The sequence below is a fragment of the Rhodnius prolixus genome, unplaced genomic scaffold, assembly GCF_049639745.1.
Source record: "Rhodnius prolixus isolate KJV_2025 unplaced genomic scaffold, Rpr scaffold_3, whole genome shotgun sequence".
Classification (NCBI taxonomy): Eukaryota; Metazoa; Arthropoda; class Insecta; order Hemiptera; family Reduviidae; genus Rhodnius; species Rhodnius prolixus.
In genome coordinates, this window is record NW_027411603.1 from 11,043,580 (window position 1) to 11,060,332 (window position 16,753).

Consider the following 16,753-nt stretch of genomic DNA (forward strand, 5'->3'; position numbering starts at 1 on the left):
GTAAATAATAATTAATTAAATAATTAAGAAAAATAACAATAAAATACTTAACTAAACGCACGACTTGACATGACAAAGTAAATAAAATAAAAATGAATTAATTAATTCTGACCAAACTTAAAATATTACCTTCATATTCGGACTGTATACGTTGGAGAGGATTAACAAAATTAATTTATCTTTTGAATTAGATTTAAACGATAGTAATTGAGGCTCAATCAAAATTTTCAATTATTAACATTATTATTGTACTATTATTCGTTTATTATAAAAGATCTTAACTTGAGTACTTCTATAGTATATTGGTACACACTGTTCAGCTGTCGGATTGAGCAGATTGAGAGAATAGCAGTTAAATTTGTGTAATTATCTACGCTAAACATATATTCAGATAAATGATGCTGTCTAAGAGATGAATATATTGGACAGACCAAGAGGATGTGTTCCAGACTCTCTTTACAGTTCAAATTACAGAGGGTACAGGTAGAGCTTGTCTCGATGGAATGGTATCCATTTCTATTTCTTATTCTTAAAAATCTGTCACTAGAAACTCTTAATTGACTAAGCACCCTGAGTTTGTCTATAGCACATGTATAGTGAATATATTCCTATTAAAAAATTATAAAAAAAAAAAATTATATTTACATTGTTCTTGCACACCGTTAAACTGGTTAAAAGTACTTTACAATCATCTATTAACACAACTTAAACTCTTTTAAACTGATTATTTAAGAGAGCAAAATAAAATAATTTTACTATCCAAAACGATCATATGGTCCTTTTTCAAGTTTGATTGAAATGATTTTTTATTAGGGAGGGAATCTTTCACTCTAAAACTAGGCTAAAAATCTTAAATAATTCATTGCATTGTTTAGAGTCAGTTTCGATTCGTTTGTCTAGGAATCATGAAAATAAATGTTGTTTTTTTTACTCACTTATCGATTTGAACGTTGTGTGATTCCAAGTCAAAAGTACAGGATGACAGTACGATGGATTGGTTTTTGGATGAGGAGACAGGATGAGGGGCAACTGCGTACGTGAAGATTGTGGTGAGTAGGTGAATTGGATAATCTAAAGAATAAATTATAAAAAGAATAGGTATAATTCAAGGGAAATCTAAGCTTTCAAAACAGAAAATAATAAGTTTTGATTACACTGAAAGGTTCAGAACCCGTCTGAACGTTGAGAAAGTTACCCAATAATACTTCTTCTGGTAAAGAGAAGAGGCGATGATTGGCTACTTAATTGATGTCAATAATTTGTATCAAAGACCTTTGTAGTATTAATTGAGTCATTAAGAACATCCTGAAGATGAGTTTGCCGCATCGAAAACAGAGGATGTTCCCAAAATAAAATAGATCTTTGTTTTAGGTTAATCATGAAACTCGTTGACTTTTTCGTGTACCATAAATTTTCACAAGTCACATCCTTTGTTAAACATTCGTCGAAGCATTAAGAGAAATACGTCTGAAACTTATGCACAGTAAACAATAGTCTTATAGCATCCGTAGTTTACGAAAGGGATTGCAACAACTGTAATGAGAAATAAGTATACGATTGGTTTTTTGTAATCTATGTCACCTAGCCACCACCACTAGAGATCCCCCGGGGATCTTCTAAGACTATTGGTAAGAAATGTTTTAGTTGAGTTGAGATGCTCAATACCAACTAGGCAATATCCGACAATGGACAATACCCATTTACTTTCCCTCTGGATGTTATACATATATATGTGTAACCCATCCGACAACATTGTGAACCATATATAGGCAGCTTGGAGAGGGTTTGGTGGTCCACTCTTGGGAATTTCCACAATAGAGGAGAGAAACTTCCTCCTAAAACAGAAAGCCTCTATCTTATTCTACAGGCCCAGGAGAGAAAGAGAAAGAGAGAAGTCTTGAAATGTTCACTCTTCGAAATCTGTATTGTTTTAGTTTAGTCAGGACAATCTTGGGGCGATGCTAAATCTAGAAAAAAAGAACCAATGACTGGACGCTAACACCTGCACATAAATAACAATGATAGGGCTCTCTCTAGCTTTTCATTTCTATTCATTTCTCCCTGGTTACAAATTTTCCGACTGCTTTCCACATTCTGGTGCGGACCATTGCTCTTTTCACATAAAAAATAATACTGCTTTCAATGTATACTTTTCTTCCTGCATTGGTAGAAAATTTATTTGTCGCAAGTTAAATTTAGCCACAAAATCTTTCACTCTTTTATGTATTATACCTTAAGGCGGCTAATCGTAAATTCCACTCAATACGATGTCTGAAATTTTCTTCCCATAATCCTTTAAGGCATTTTTTTGTTTTATAATTTTAATTGGATTATAATATGAATCATATTTTAACATTTTCAGATTCTTAGTACGTCTCAAGCTTCTTTCGAACTTAGCTAATATATCTTTTGGTAGCTACAAGGATTCGTTGCTTCAACTGCCCCAAGTTATTAACTTTCATCTGATAAATCCCTATACTTTATGAAGTACTGGGCAAAATAGTCACAATCTTATTCGCGAGAAATATTTCGTTTAAGGACTTTAAACAAAACAAGATGATCTAAACATCTCCCTAAACATCTAGTTGGCAAATAATGGTATTAGAATACCATCCAGAGGCAACTGCAGCAAAAAGTTTTTATAACATGTTTAGGGAGATGTGATCTCTTACTATATAGGGTGATCCATTTAAAACGCACCAATCGCTAATAACTTTTTAGGAAAGCGGAATTTCGAAAAAACTCATGAAGTAAACTACATGTTTTTTGGGTCTAGATTTCAAATTTTCCCCCGCGATGCTGTATCTTCATTTTTGGCGGAGTTACGGCCAAAAACCCGATTGGGATTTCATAAGGACCACTGGTTTTGACAATGATTATGATTAGTTCATAAAACACTGAAAAATGACGTTGACCCAGTTTCGATATCCCTAATATTAGTTGAGATATTTAAGATCAAAGTTACAATTTTATCTTATTCATCGATATTAATTTTCCATCAGAAATACACGTTTTGGGAGGTCCTCTGACTGCAAAAAAATGTTATTTGCGACGCAAAGAACAAAAATAATAATAATTGAAGATTTTAAAATATGAAATGTAATGTAATGGTTGTGGGTGAATCAGGATAAATTTGTTTTATCATCAAAGCAACCATCACATCATTTTAATGTATTCCGTATGCAAGACTTCTTGAACTGTGATTACGGTAAGAATATCTTGCCAGGTTGTTGGTCTAATGATCAACAGCGTGGCTTTGTAAGTGAGAGATCACCAGTTCGAATCCTGCGTATGCAGTTATTCATAATACTTAATACATCATAATACTTTTTTTTAATAAAATGTAGTCATACGAGGGATTCGAACTGGGGATCTCCCACTCACAAAGCCACGCTCTTGACCACTAGACGAACACCCGCCCATTCCTGGCAAGATATTCTTACCGTAATCATAGGTCATGAAGTCTTGCATACGGGGTGCATTAAAATGATGTGTTGGTTGCTTTTATTTGATGATAAAACTAATTTATTCTGCCTCACCCATAACCATTACATTGCACTACATTTTTAAAAACTTTAATTATTATTATTATTATTGTTCTTTGCGTCGCAAATGACATTTTTGTAGTCAGAGGACCTCCCAAAACGTGTATTTCTGGTGGAAAATTAATATTGAAAACCGTTCACGAATAGATAAAATTGTAACTTTGACCTTAAAGATCTCAACAAATATTAGGGGTATCGAAACGGGGTCAACATCATTTTTCACAATTTTTTATGTAGTTTTCACAATCATTGTCAAAACCAGTGGTCCTTATGTAACCCTAATTGGGTTTTTGGCCGTAACTCCGCCAAAAATAAAGATACAGCATCGGGGGTGGAAAATTTGAAAAATAGAACCAGAACAAACATATAGTTTTCTTCGTGGGTTTTCTCGAAATTCCACTTTCCTAAAAAGTTATTAGCGATTGGTGCGTTTTAAATGGATTACCCTGTATATTCTGCAATTATTAAAGTAATGTCTATTTTTCAGAAGAGCTTTACGTCCAGTTACCCAAATTAGGGGCGTTGGACAGAGGCGACTAGCAAACACACTTTACATTAAATTTCTTATATTAACTATTAAATAAAATCCAAGGCCTACGCCGGGAATCGAACCTACTACACCGTAATACATCTTAGCTTTGAAGGTCTCGCCGCTAACCGCTCGGCTATCGTGGCGCCTACAATTATTAATAACTAGGAATCACTTTTCACAAATTAAGCTAGGAATCTTATTAGAAAAGAGAAAGTACTTGGTTTTAAAAAGCTCCTAGAAAAACTGCTAAGGCCCAATCTATTTAAAACGACTGTCTGGGCTAGTAACAATGGACGTGTCGGCAAATTTACTTACTAACACCCACAGCTTTATAGATTACATGTAGTAAGCGGAGGAATAGAATTGCATTGATAGAATGCATTCACTTGCAACATCTAGTAGGAAACTCTCCACTCATCTGGATATAAACATCTCTAAAGATGTCTGCATGAAGTACAACCTGACATAGTTCTATTACAATAAATAATTGCTTTACGTGACATCGATCACGACACAAGAGGATGCTCCCAATAATTATTCAAATTAAATAATGGACTACATAGGAATATCCGCACAAAGTAATTACTCATATAAATATAAATAAAAAATGTATGTTTTGGTTACAAAATTTATCATTCCTTGAAACACACACACACACCTGTAATTCATTACTGTTGATTAAAATCAGAAATGAGAATTTAATATTATAATAATATTTTGTACGCTAGATAGTTTGTACAATTTCTAATTATAGTATAACAATAGTTATTTATTTTATTAATTAAGGGAAACTGTAATTTTAAAGAGAGAGGGAAAGTATACTTATTTCAGTAAATAGAGTTCACGTGAAATTAAATAAATTTAGCTAGATGTAAATTATTATCTAAAATTTATGGCCGTGGTTAGTTTAATTATGATCTCTAAACATTTGTATAAATATAAGACACAGTTATTTTCCATGAAACTTATTGTAATAGAATTTACTATGAACGTGTAGATTTTCTCAAGTTTTAGTTTTGAAACATCCGTTTCGAAGTTACCTGCGAATGTAAAATTGCTTCATTACAAATATGCGTGTGTGACCAGCATAAAACCGAAGCGGAAAATCGCGTAAAGTTCCAATTTGATTCTTAGAAATTCAAAAATTGTTCACGATTGTCTCCACACTAGTTTCTAGCTGATAACTAGTTGCGACTATTGTGTAATAGTAAATTATCAACTAGTTTTCTGCAATTTCTGAAAATATATGTACAGTGACTACCATTAATATTGGGACACCTATTACAAAATGATTTAAAAGGAAAATGAAAACAACAGACAAAAGTTTGGAATTTTTTTTTTTTTAAATTACATTAGCAACATCTGTGGAAATTATATATAAGTATAAATCGATGAAATTCCAAACTGTTAGGTAGTACTTTTTGAAAAAGTGTAAAATAAGGCTCTCAAAAATATTGGGACACCAGAAGTGCTAGAGTTTAAATGTTCAATATTTAAAATCTCCTACTATTTAATAATTGGTTGGTAATAATTTAATAATTGCTTTTTGACTTACAATAGCCCTCAAACGATCAGGCATAGATGAAACAAGTTTTTGGTTAATTCAGGTGGTGTTTTTTTCCCATTCTTCCAGGAAACATAGTTTTAATTCATTTTTGTTAGATATTATTCGTTTTTCTTAAAGCACTGGCTAAATATTGCCATAAATGTTCAATGGGATTAAGATCTGGTGACTGCGGAGAGGTTTGGAATACTTTTGGGCAACTGTATAACAGTCACTGACGTATCACCCAAGCCGTAGGTTTGGGGTCGTTATCTTGGTAGAATTTAGAAGACCCTAAAATACCAAATGTTTGGGCACTTTTTTCAAATTATATTTTAATATATTACTATAAACCATTTTGTGCATCATTCCATCAATAAACACTAATTCTCCAAATCCTGATGCGGACATCCAGCCCCAAACCAGAACTGACCCACCTCCACCTGGAGGTGCAGCTTTAAAACCCTTTAAAGTTGGCTGTAAATTCTTCTTTTCCAGTTCAGCATTCGCTTTCCTCCAGACCATAACCCTTCCATCTGACTGGAAAACATTAAATTTTGATTCATCGCTAGAGTATATCATTCCAGAAGTCACTATTTACATTGGAATATTTTTCGGCAAATTTCACTCTCAACACTATTTATCTTACTGACAAAAGGATTCTTCCAGGCTATTCTACCATGATAGTCGAGTTTTCTTAGCACTCTCCGAACAGTTTCTGCCCCTTTTTTGCTTTCTAAACATGTCAAAAATTTCACATAGAAGTTTTGGAGCACTAAGTCGGTGATCTTTTTTAATTCTTTTAATATATAACGCTGCTCTCTCTCAGAGAGCAGCAGAGAGCAGTTGAGGACGGCCTTTTTGTGGGGTTGAAACAATTCTTTTTTCTTTTTGGTAACGCTGAATGATGTTCCACGCAGTAGATGTTTTAGGTCCGATCAGTTTTTCTGTCTCTCTAACACTTTTTATTGTCTTTGTGCAAAGAAATTATATTTCTTTGTTCAATCGTTGTATTTATATTTTTGCGCGACATGTTACACCTGGCTTGATTTATATAAATTAATTTAATTATTAATTTCATATTAAATATATGCTTAAGGTATATATTTACAAATTGTATAAATATTCGGGCAAAACCTTGGACAAACTATAAATTATAATAGTGTCCCAATATTTATGAGAGGTAGAATTTGCTCTTATTATTATATATATGTATTTTTTTTAATCTACCAAAACATATTTATGTACTTATTTAAATAGTTTTTATTTAATTAATAGTAATTATAAAATGAAATGAATTTATAAAAATTTGAATAAATGGGTGCCACTTTTAATCTTCGTCAATTTTTAACTTCTGTATGTACTGTCCCAATATTAATGGGAGTCACTGTATATATTCATCACTGACGCGTAAAAATTAAGTTACTCTGTTGTGAAGTTGGCCCGTTAAATAAGAAGCTCCCTGTAATGTTACAAAGAGGTATGCCAAAATTTCCTTATAATATTTAAAATGTAGGCTAGTACAATTGTATAATTAATAAGAGCAACAGTAGCAGTAATGTCATACATAAGCGATTGATAGTAGTGATTCAAAACACAATAATATAATCAATACTTCCAATTAATTTATTGTGAAATAGTTAAGTAATCACCTATTTTATTCAGGCGGGGCTTAATGTCAAACTACCACCTTTTAAATAAAACCAAAACTTAAGTTATCCCTGTTCTATAACTTAACAAAGTACCTTTTTGAATAATATCTAACATCACGATGCAGTGACTAATTTCACAGCGATAGTGTTGAATATATTTTTCTAAATTCTTAATTTATTAATTGCAGAAAAGTAATGGTCGACTTACTTAATTTAATCCAGTAGCCACTAGTGAATAGCCAGGATTCCAGCCATATGACAGTTCTGAAAACCATTCATTGTAAGAACATTAAACATCAATATAAAAAATATTTCGTAAAAATATAAATTAATATTAAGCATATTAATTTGTTGCCCTTCTATTTCTTAAGTTAATCTAAAGCTCTAACTTCTTAAATAACATAACTTGCTTATAACTTTTAATATATCCAACAAACTTTAAAAAATGAAGTAAAACGATAAGATATGCAATATATAAACAATAGTGTAACATATTTGTTTGTTAAAGTTTGATATCACAGTAGCTGATAATGTAAATTTAGAAACTTTATGTCGTCAGTTGCTAACATTTTATACAAACTCATATTTGTTAAAAAAAAAAAAAAACTGAAGTTTACAAAAGCATATCTTGTATCTAGCCTATTTTTCGTGTGAGTGTGTAAAACATAGCGTTGAAGTTGTAGGAATGCAGCGTTAAAAAGTGGCTTGTTATCAGCTAAGGCGATAAATAGATAGTAGATTTGGTGCGGGTGTTTTACAGGATAGTGTGGTGCGGTAGGTTATACACTGAGAGCGGGACTATGCAGACAGCAGACAGCGCACATGGGGTGAAATTAAAGGGCATAAACTGTTAGGGTTTAGTGTGCGGTGAACTGAAGGTAGCGGTGAGGCACAAATCAGTTGTGAGGAGAGAGGAATTCCCTTCGCCCTTGGACCCTTTGACTCTTTCTCTTACATTATTACTCCCTTCCATCTCTCTCGCACTGGTTGGTTTGTATACGAGTATGTACTCGCAACCCAAATCTACCTGCTGCCAACACGAAGTTCATTAGCAGGTGGTGGCGATTGCTCAGTTGGGCGTCTCATACATGTGCCTCAAGGGTTGGAAGCAATCGTCCTGTAGGTTTTGTTCCATAAATTTACTCCTCCGTTCCAAAATGATAATTTCCCTTTGTTTTTTTTTATCATTTCATTTCAACTATACATTCACATCATTTCTGCACTTTTCAGCAATAATAATTGAAACTATGTACCAGAATCAGAACTTCCAAAGTCGTTCGTTTTAAATACAATCTGCCTCGTATTAAACGCTGTTTGGAGTTGAATGCAGATAAGAGCGTGGTCGGACATCAAACCAGCATCTGTTTTAGCAACACGACACTGCCGTCTGCTTACTCGTATAATTGATGTGAACTTCCTTTTCACAATATAGGATGAACCCTCGTGAACAAGGTAGTAAAAGTAGTAAGAAACCTCTGGGACGTCCTCGGTGCAACTGGAAAAAGGTGAGACATAGGAAATGAAATTCCCTTTTTGCATGAAGGGCATTATCAACCAGTTAGATTAATGGTCTGGGCTGTCCAGAAAGAGAAAAGAACTTCTAGCTTTGATGGTAAGTTCATTTGAGACGAGTGGAATTGGAGACTGGGTATTCAGCGGAGAATTCTGAACTTCCGAGTGCATGAAGGTGGTAGTGAGCCATAACCCCAACCCCATAATTCTAGCCCGTTAAGTTCATATCGGTATCCATACTAAGTTGGTCAATCTTGGTGTGGTCGTCTGTTGAGTAGTTGCGCTCCTGAATAATACTTTCCTTAAACTTGAGAACGAATGGCTGACTCTCTTCGTTAGGTTTTGAAATCTTCTAGAACATATCCTATTCTTAAGCCCTGTGCTAGAACACAGTATCTCTGCAGTAACTTCGTTTAAATCCTCCTTTTCTTCTTCGACTTCTTTCTCCTCCTTATTTCCGATTTTACTTTCAATTTCTTGTTGTTTTTTTTCTATCTTAACTTTTATTTCATCACTATTGCTTTCTTCCGCTTCGTATTACCATTTTAGTTTTACTTCTAACAGGCTGATATCACATTAACCGTTACAACTTCATACTTAAAAGTTCCCACACCTTCTTATAAAGCACTGTCACTTAATCTAATAGTTCGCCTTTCCCGGATTTGTCGCAGGCGATGAATATCTCAGCCGTAAGAGATACTGTTTCCTTTGCTAACATTTTTTTTTACAAGACAAGACTTCAGTTTATTATTTTAAATTTAAAACGCGGTCATCTAAGGCCTTTGGTATCTGGAGTCTTCTCCAGAATAGAGTCCAGTGTACTATTTATTGAGTAATACCTTTTTTGGGGGGGAAATTTGTAAGAAGAAAGAAGAAAGTACATTGTAACTATCATTTCCCGAAATACTGACTGTTTCTAATTCTATCTATACATTACAATGTTGTTATATTTTAGTATATCCATTATTGTAACAATAACATTTTGGTGCCAACACTCTTGCTTTTTATAATTTACGCACTCTGGGGCAATGACAGAATTTTCATAAAACTTTTATGGTTTTAGATGTGGCAATATTTTAGCGGACCACATTTCAGCAATATTTATTTCTATGTTCTGAGAAATGAAACACACTCAAAGGCAAAAAAATAAGGAATAAATAAGGAAGATAAAGTAACAATTTATTATTTCCAGCTCGATAAATACGAGTAAGCGATTAGGAGCTAGGCTGAAATTTAGTTTAAAGTGGTGAACTGTACTGTAGGTTCATACAGGCCTAACGGGCTTTTCAGCCAAAGAAGGGAGGAGTAGGGCAACAGCGCACCACAACAGCAGACCGCGCGGTGTAATTAATATAAATTAGTATTGTTGTAATAGATGTCGCTGCGGTAGCCGGGTTATCATATATTTAACGTAATGGCGGCGGCGCGGGTAAGGCAGCCTCCTATGCATCACTCTGGCGTGCGAAGTTGTTACGACTCGGGAGAGATTTAAACACATCGCAAGCCTCTGGTAGTCCTGTATCATCGCTAACTACAGTCAACAAACTCCAATTAGGGAGCCGTTCTCCTTCTCCTTCTGCTAGTGTTTCTCCTACATTTCATCCCCACTTTCTAGCACCAGTGAAACAAGGTTATTTATTGATATGGTCGGCAGCCCCTACCCCCACTCACTTAGCTCGGTGACATTCAAGAAATAGTTTACCCATTCGTTAGGTTACACTAGTACCATTCCAAGGGCAAGCAGGAGTGTGTACGCTTTATAAAAGGGATACGGGAAGTGGAGGACCAACCACTACAGGAAGTAGAGAGGTTTTAACGTGAGTTACTGTTTCTAGTGGGTTGTCCTTGCCCGGGACCTCTTCGCCACAATGCCAGTGTATGATGGGCTACACTGGGCTCTAGATATATATACACACACAGTGCCTCTTCTAACTAGTTTACAGACGGCCCATATACTGGAGGCGGCAACCCACTGTCATTACACTAACACGCGTCTTAAAGTCTCTTGAGATTTATTAGCTTACAGCAACAACCCGCGTACTCCAGCCTGCGTAATCAGTAGCAAAGTTTTGAACAAACTGCCACAATCATGCGCACCCAAACGTCACATATGTTAAAGCATTGAACAGCTAACTGTTAGGTAGTAAGTTCTAAAATTTACCGGAAATATGCCATGCCAATATGAGATGGGTTTTCAATTTTAAGCAGTAAAAATTTTTGTGTACCTTAACTGGTTTAGTTAACACTATCCTCAGTAGTTTAGTACACATTCCTCAATAGTTATTAAGTCCAGACTTACGGATAAGAGTTGGTCTTATCTGGACCAGCCGAGAAGAAAACCACAGTTTTATTCCTAATTGAATTCATTCAAATGATAGTATATATCCAGTTTGAAGCTTTATTCAAATATAAAAGGGAATTCCAACGGACTTTCCTAAGTCCACCATCAATTAAATCCATCAAGAAAAGTATTCAATACATTGAAGATTAATTATCTATAAAATCGTGCAGGATTTGACGCAGCGCATCTATCTAGTTGCTGGAGGGGGCACGCCTTTTTATTAGCCTTGTTCTAAACGTATTTTTAAGTTTAACAATTGAAATAGGTTTATTAACATTTAATTAACAACAAAAATCTTTGCTTCAACAATCACATAGATAATTTAATAACAGAAAGTTTATCTAAACTGGTACAAGAGGAATGGAATATTAGGGCTGAGTTCCCTCTTGAAGTGAGGGAGCCCTTTCGGTTTAATTCTTTCTTGATAAGCTCTGGTTTACTGTTAAAGTTAACCTCTATACTTCAACTAACCAGTCCTTTGTAGAGTTGAGTTGGACAGCTGTCTTGCAGTTGAGTTATTCAAACTGGGCCGACCTACTCTCCAGGCTTCTTCTTCTTCTGGAGTACAACACCAGACACACAGAGAAAACCAGAGATTGGTTTAAGGCAGACTGGTAACAGTGCTGAGATAGAGTGGGAGGGGCACGTTTTGGATAATTATCTTGTCTGGCAATGGTTCTGGTTCCTTTGTACTGACACTTATCCCTCTGCTGGCCAATTTTCAAACATTCCCTCATTTCACCTCTCTCCAGTGGACCTAAATCTCATCTCGGCTCTCTCTCTCCCATTCCCGCTAACTTCATAATCATCCCGGCGTTCATCTAACAATATTCCGCCTTTGATATCATTATAGTTTTATTATTTATGAACAGTGATTAATTTAATTTTATAGAGAAATTTCAAACAATAAATGGAACATTATTTTAAAGTTTTAAGTCTAATTGGTGATTTTAAGTTAAAATCCACCCATAACATAACATGAGGATAGAACAGAGTTGCGATCGACTATTTTATTTTTAATTTCACATCGAAAAAAATTAGGCCTGTGTCCTGGAATCCATTTCAATTAGCTTCCTCGACCTAGAAAAAAGTATTTCAAAAGTAACATGAGCTGTAATTTAGCCATTTCCGTTAAAAAAGTAAAGTAATTCCTATTTTTTCAGGCTGATTTTACGTCCTTTATAAACATACTTCATGAATTCTAGTCTAGACCGGGAACTGAACCCAGTACTACAATACATTTTAGCATGCGGCAACCATCTCCTCTAAGCAATCGGCTACCATAAAGTCTAAATAATTATAATAAATAAAACATTATTGACTAAAATTTGAAAACAGCCATAAAACTTAAATTATTACAGAGGTAAAACGATAGCGTAGGGCAAACGTTCAGTAGATCTCAAAACGAAATTTAGCAGGTCAAGAGTTAAATGAAGTCCATGAGGAAGATCCTGGTCTGTCGACTTGCATTACCCGTCCAAAGTTTAGAACAAAAGTGAGAGCTAGTATCCTCGAAGACCTCTCTTGAGTAATCTAGCCAGACGTTATTACTACCTGGGCCTGTTGTGTAAGTATAACGTTTGTTTTAAATAATAGAAACTAATCCTGGTGCGCAAAGACTTTACTAAGAGTATGGTTTTGTAGAGAAGTGGTAGCTTTACTTTGGAAGGGTGGGTGGTAGACTTTATGCAAGTTATACGAGACAACCATTAACAGTTAAGTCCAGGCGGACTCTGACCGTGGAACTATAGGCTTTAGTTTCAGCCAGCCAGTCTTTGTGTGACCAGTGTCAAGTGGCTGGCTGGTCCAGGATTATAAGTCCAGGGGCACAATGCAAAGACCAAGTACTGGTTTGAGATTACCTTTCCAGAAAATGTTACATGGAAAGGAGGTGCCTGAAGTTCTCTCCTCTATTGTCTGGAGGAAGTGACCCTACTGTCCGTGCTACACTCCCAACATAAAGTTTAATAACTTATTTAAAGAGAAAAGCATTTGCATTCGAAATGGTCTTCATAAAGATTAAATAATTTCTAGTATCCTTTGCTTCAGCTAAATGTGACAGATTTATAGTTTTTCTCATTAAAAGGATTTCATTCATAATCGTACGTCTTAAAAGATACATTTAGTTAATGAAGCGAAGACACAAAATTAAAAGCAAAAATAAACAATAGTAAGACAATACACACAGTATCATTACCATCTTCACAGTTTAATACAAGAAAAGTTAATATGTAAATACTTGAAATAATCTTGAAAGTTTGAATATTGAAAATTTTCTTGATAAAGGTGTCAGTCATGTGCACATTCGATTTTTTTCAGGAAGTAATGTTGACTGTCGGCTCCTCAAAATTGCTGTTCAGATTGGAAGATTTATTATCTAATAGCAACTGCAGGATCTACTTGGAAAAATCAACTAAAGAAAATTTACAATTTGAGTTATCATACCCACACGCGAATGGTATAAATGAATAAATAAAATAACATTTCGAGGGAAGGATTAGCGTATACTATGTCCGGTGATGATCAGTACTGCCTGCAACGAGAGAACGCGCCAAAAATGAAACAAAAAAAAATGTAGATTTGAAGGAACAATTATTTCTTTTACGATTTGTACATATTTGTTGTTTCATTTCTCTAATTTTATTGACTAATTTGTAAACAAGAGATCAACTGGTGCTTTAATCCCTCACTAATCCCTCTTGACTTGAGGATCCTTTAAGTTGAAGTTGAAGAAAGTTGTTACAGTGAGTTAGTAACAATGGAAAACTCACCATTCACAGTTGATCCTTTAAGATATTTTGACAAGATAAGGCGGCAGTTTTCTCTTTGCTCCTCTTTTCTTCTTCATCCCTACTCATTTTAGTAGATAGTCACTTAGAAATTCTCTTCATCACCCATGTTTGGGGGCAGATTTACGTAGTTACAGGGTACTCAGTAGAGTTGCTGCAAGTCAAGTCGTGTATCATCTTATCTTCTTTGCGAGTGTGTTGGTTTATGTTGCGTACGTAATGCTTCTACATCAGTATTCTCTAATAAACCAAACCAATCTTCCTGTAACAACTCGACGACACAAGAAATCTACACGATTCTCTAATTCCTGTTACAAGAAGTGCTGCTGGTTGTGTGTGTCCGCGGATGATAGTAGACAGAGCGGTACTTTCCTGAACCCATGAATAACCTGCCACTGGGATTACCTTGAAAACTCTACACTTGGCCACTTTATGAAGTAGTATTGTAGACTCTATCTATCTATGTATGCAGTGTCGCGGCAAACTCACACACACATCGACTAAACAGTCTTACTCCTTTCTGTTCTAAACCCAAACTACAACATCTCAAGTTGGGCCTCCAAGATATGCAAATGATCCTATGCTACCCACTTCTCTCTCATCTTACACTTGCTACCAGACTTATACATTCTAACTTACCCCCTCCCCCAATATATACATACAAGTTGACTCTTCCGCCCTTACTTTACTGACAACATGTATAGAATCACCAATGACATCAACTCCTCTAAAATACTGCTCCTTAAGGGGACGAACATATCGAACATGTACGTCTGTGCGCAAAATTTCCGCTTCCCCACTCTACTAACAACTGTGCTATCACTAACCAAAAATTATTTACGCAATTTATGACTTCCTCACGACATTCATTTACCAAAATTTATGTTATTCAATTTCCATAAAACTTGAAATTGTAAAAAGATAGTTGATTTCATAACATAAATGAACATTTTATTCAATTATTTATTTTAAAGGAAAGGAGACTTCACAACTAAGCCCCCAGATCGATACTATTTTATTGAGAAAGTTTCTAGTCTAAACTTCAGATGGCCTAATACATAATATGTCCATATTAAAACAAAATTCTTTACGGCGATTGCTTAGAAAATTACAGAATATTTATACAAAAAAGTCGCACTTCTGGCGTATTGATATTCTTCTTACAAGGAATTTTGGTTTGTACATTATGAACAAATTATGTATTATTTGTTATTTACATTTCGTACATAAGTATTTTTACACAGCCATAAACCGCGCAATACCCAAAATTGCCAGATTTGAGGGAAACTTTTCATCGACCCTCCCAAACTGCATGAATGAAGTTGTCAGAAAAAAGGTCTCAAATAAATGTTATAGCCCTAAATTTTTGTTCAGTGAGGACCCGAAGTTTAAAGAAAATCTATAAGTTTCGAAAAATTCTCTAAAACTGTTATTCGTACTAAGATAAAGAAAAATTGCCATTACATATTTATTTATACTATTTCAAAGGTGGGAAGGCCGTATATTATGTTGAATTGGTTCTTTAGACGGTAATTAGAATATATCATGAATATCAATTGTGGGTAGTATGACATATTCCGCAAGATTATACAGAAGTAAAATAGTCCCTCATTGGGCGATCATCAGCTGCACTTCTGAGTGCATACCCTACTTCAAAGTCACCAAATTCAAGGAAGCTATACTACACCCGCTGACTAGCTTTTAAGAATAACGGAAGTCAGGTTGGCGTCACTCCAAGGAGAAGATATCAATACATCAGCGGTCAATGCAGGCTCATTTTTAAAATTCATGTAACTATAAATACTGTATGGCCAACATTTTGTAACTGAGCATCCTTTTTCAATAAATATACAATCTTTTCTTTCTTTTTCTCACTCAAAAGCGCCTTTTTATGAGAAGCCCTTGGCAAATACAAAAGAAAGAAAGAAAAATCCATTTAGTAAAGTTTCCCCTTCAGTTAGTTTCAATTCAATTCAATGGAAATTCAATTTCCAAAATTTGTTTCCCTCATTCAGTCCAAAATTAATCTCAAGATTGATTCTTTCTGAACTATTCTTAGGTTTACCATAATTACGAAGAGCCAAACCGGGACGCAGAGGAGAAAGAGGCTCATTTTCGTTTTGCTTTTCGCTTAATTTGTGTTTTTCATATTTGAAATGCAATCAAAATTATTAAGAACTGAAAACATATTAATAAATGGGCGCGGGGGAACGATCGGCCGGGGTGTCGGTGTTGTTCAAGTTTGACCGGGACGCCGGGACAGGGATCTCAAACCGGGACCATCCCGGTCAAACCGGAACGTATGGTAAGCCTAACTATTCTCAACATTCCAACTCTTACAATTCTCCAAAAATCAATGTTTTACCGCCATTATTATGGAATAGTGATGTAAAATATAAAAGAAAATATGAAACAGAGAAATTATAATACTCCATTTTCAGTAAGTTGGTAGTATAAAGAAAAGATTGAGTTGATATTACTAAACAGAGTGAAGCACTGGTGATGTAACACGTGTCGGGAACAAATCACAGATAAAGTGCCCTGCAGGGGAATGTTCGTGAGTGTGCAAGATGGGGGTATGGAAGGGGGGTGTAGTAGAACGTGATTGAGGTCGGATATCGTTCACACAAATCCTTGACCAATACTATCTGGGAAGGAAGAAGGTTTACAAAATGCAGGTAGGTGCTATGTTTGTAAGAAATAAGAGTTGATAGGGATTAAGGTGGTAGGTAGGTCCCTTCTTCATATTGAGGTGAAATATAGACAGATGGACGGGCAGAGTGAGTGAGTAAGTGGACAGGGTGTGCTAGATGGATGAACAGTTAGGGTAGTGGCAAGA

The 16,753-nt window shown here is 35.1% G+C and overlaps 1 protein-coding gene and 1 long non-coding RNA gene across 41 annotated transcripts in view; one reads left to right on the forward strand and one right to left on the reverse strand.

The window, feature by feature from the left end:
- The window catches only part of LOC141453191 (uncharacterized), a 194,266-nt gene that overhangs the window by 149,439 nt on the left and 28,074 nt on the right, over nt 1–16,753 (reverse strand). For 28 of the 39 annotated variants that reach the window (XM_074126074.1, XM_074126073.1, XM_074126071.1 and 25 more), the window contains 2 exons: nt 7,481–7,536; nt 936–1,071 (listed from right to left, as the gene is read on the reverse strand). The exons of 1 other annotated variant lie outside the window; for it this stretch is intronic. In XM_074126074.1, coding sequence (XP_073982175.1) covers nt 936–1,071; nt 7,481–7,536 — 192 coding nt within the window. Of the gene's footprint in view, nt 1–935; nt 1,072–7,480; nt 7,537–11,596; nt 11,617–16,753 lie in introns of those variants that run through there. 10 more of the 39 variants (XR_012457831.1, XR_012457830.1, XM_074126077.1 and 7 more) reach the window with 3 other exon arrangements.
- Nucleotides 784–14,123, forward strand: LOC141453194 (uncharacterized). 2 transcript variants are annotated; one of them, XR_012457833.1, is made up of 5 exons: nt 784–1,049; nt 7,461–7,552; nt 8,503–8,777; nt 12,487–12,692; nt 13,445–14,123. It is a non-coding gene; the product is annotated as an uncharacterized lncRNA (long non-coding RNA). The 2 variants fall into 2 exon arrangements; XR_012457832.1 differs by lacking the exon at nt 8,503–8,777 and having other exon boundaries at nt 13,445–14,119.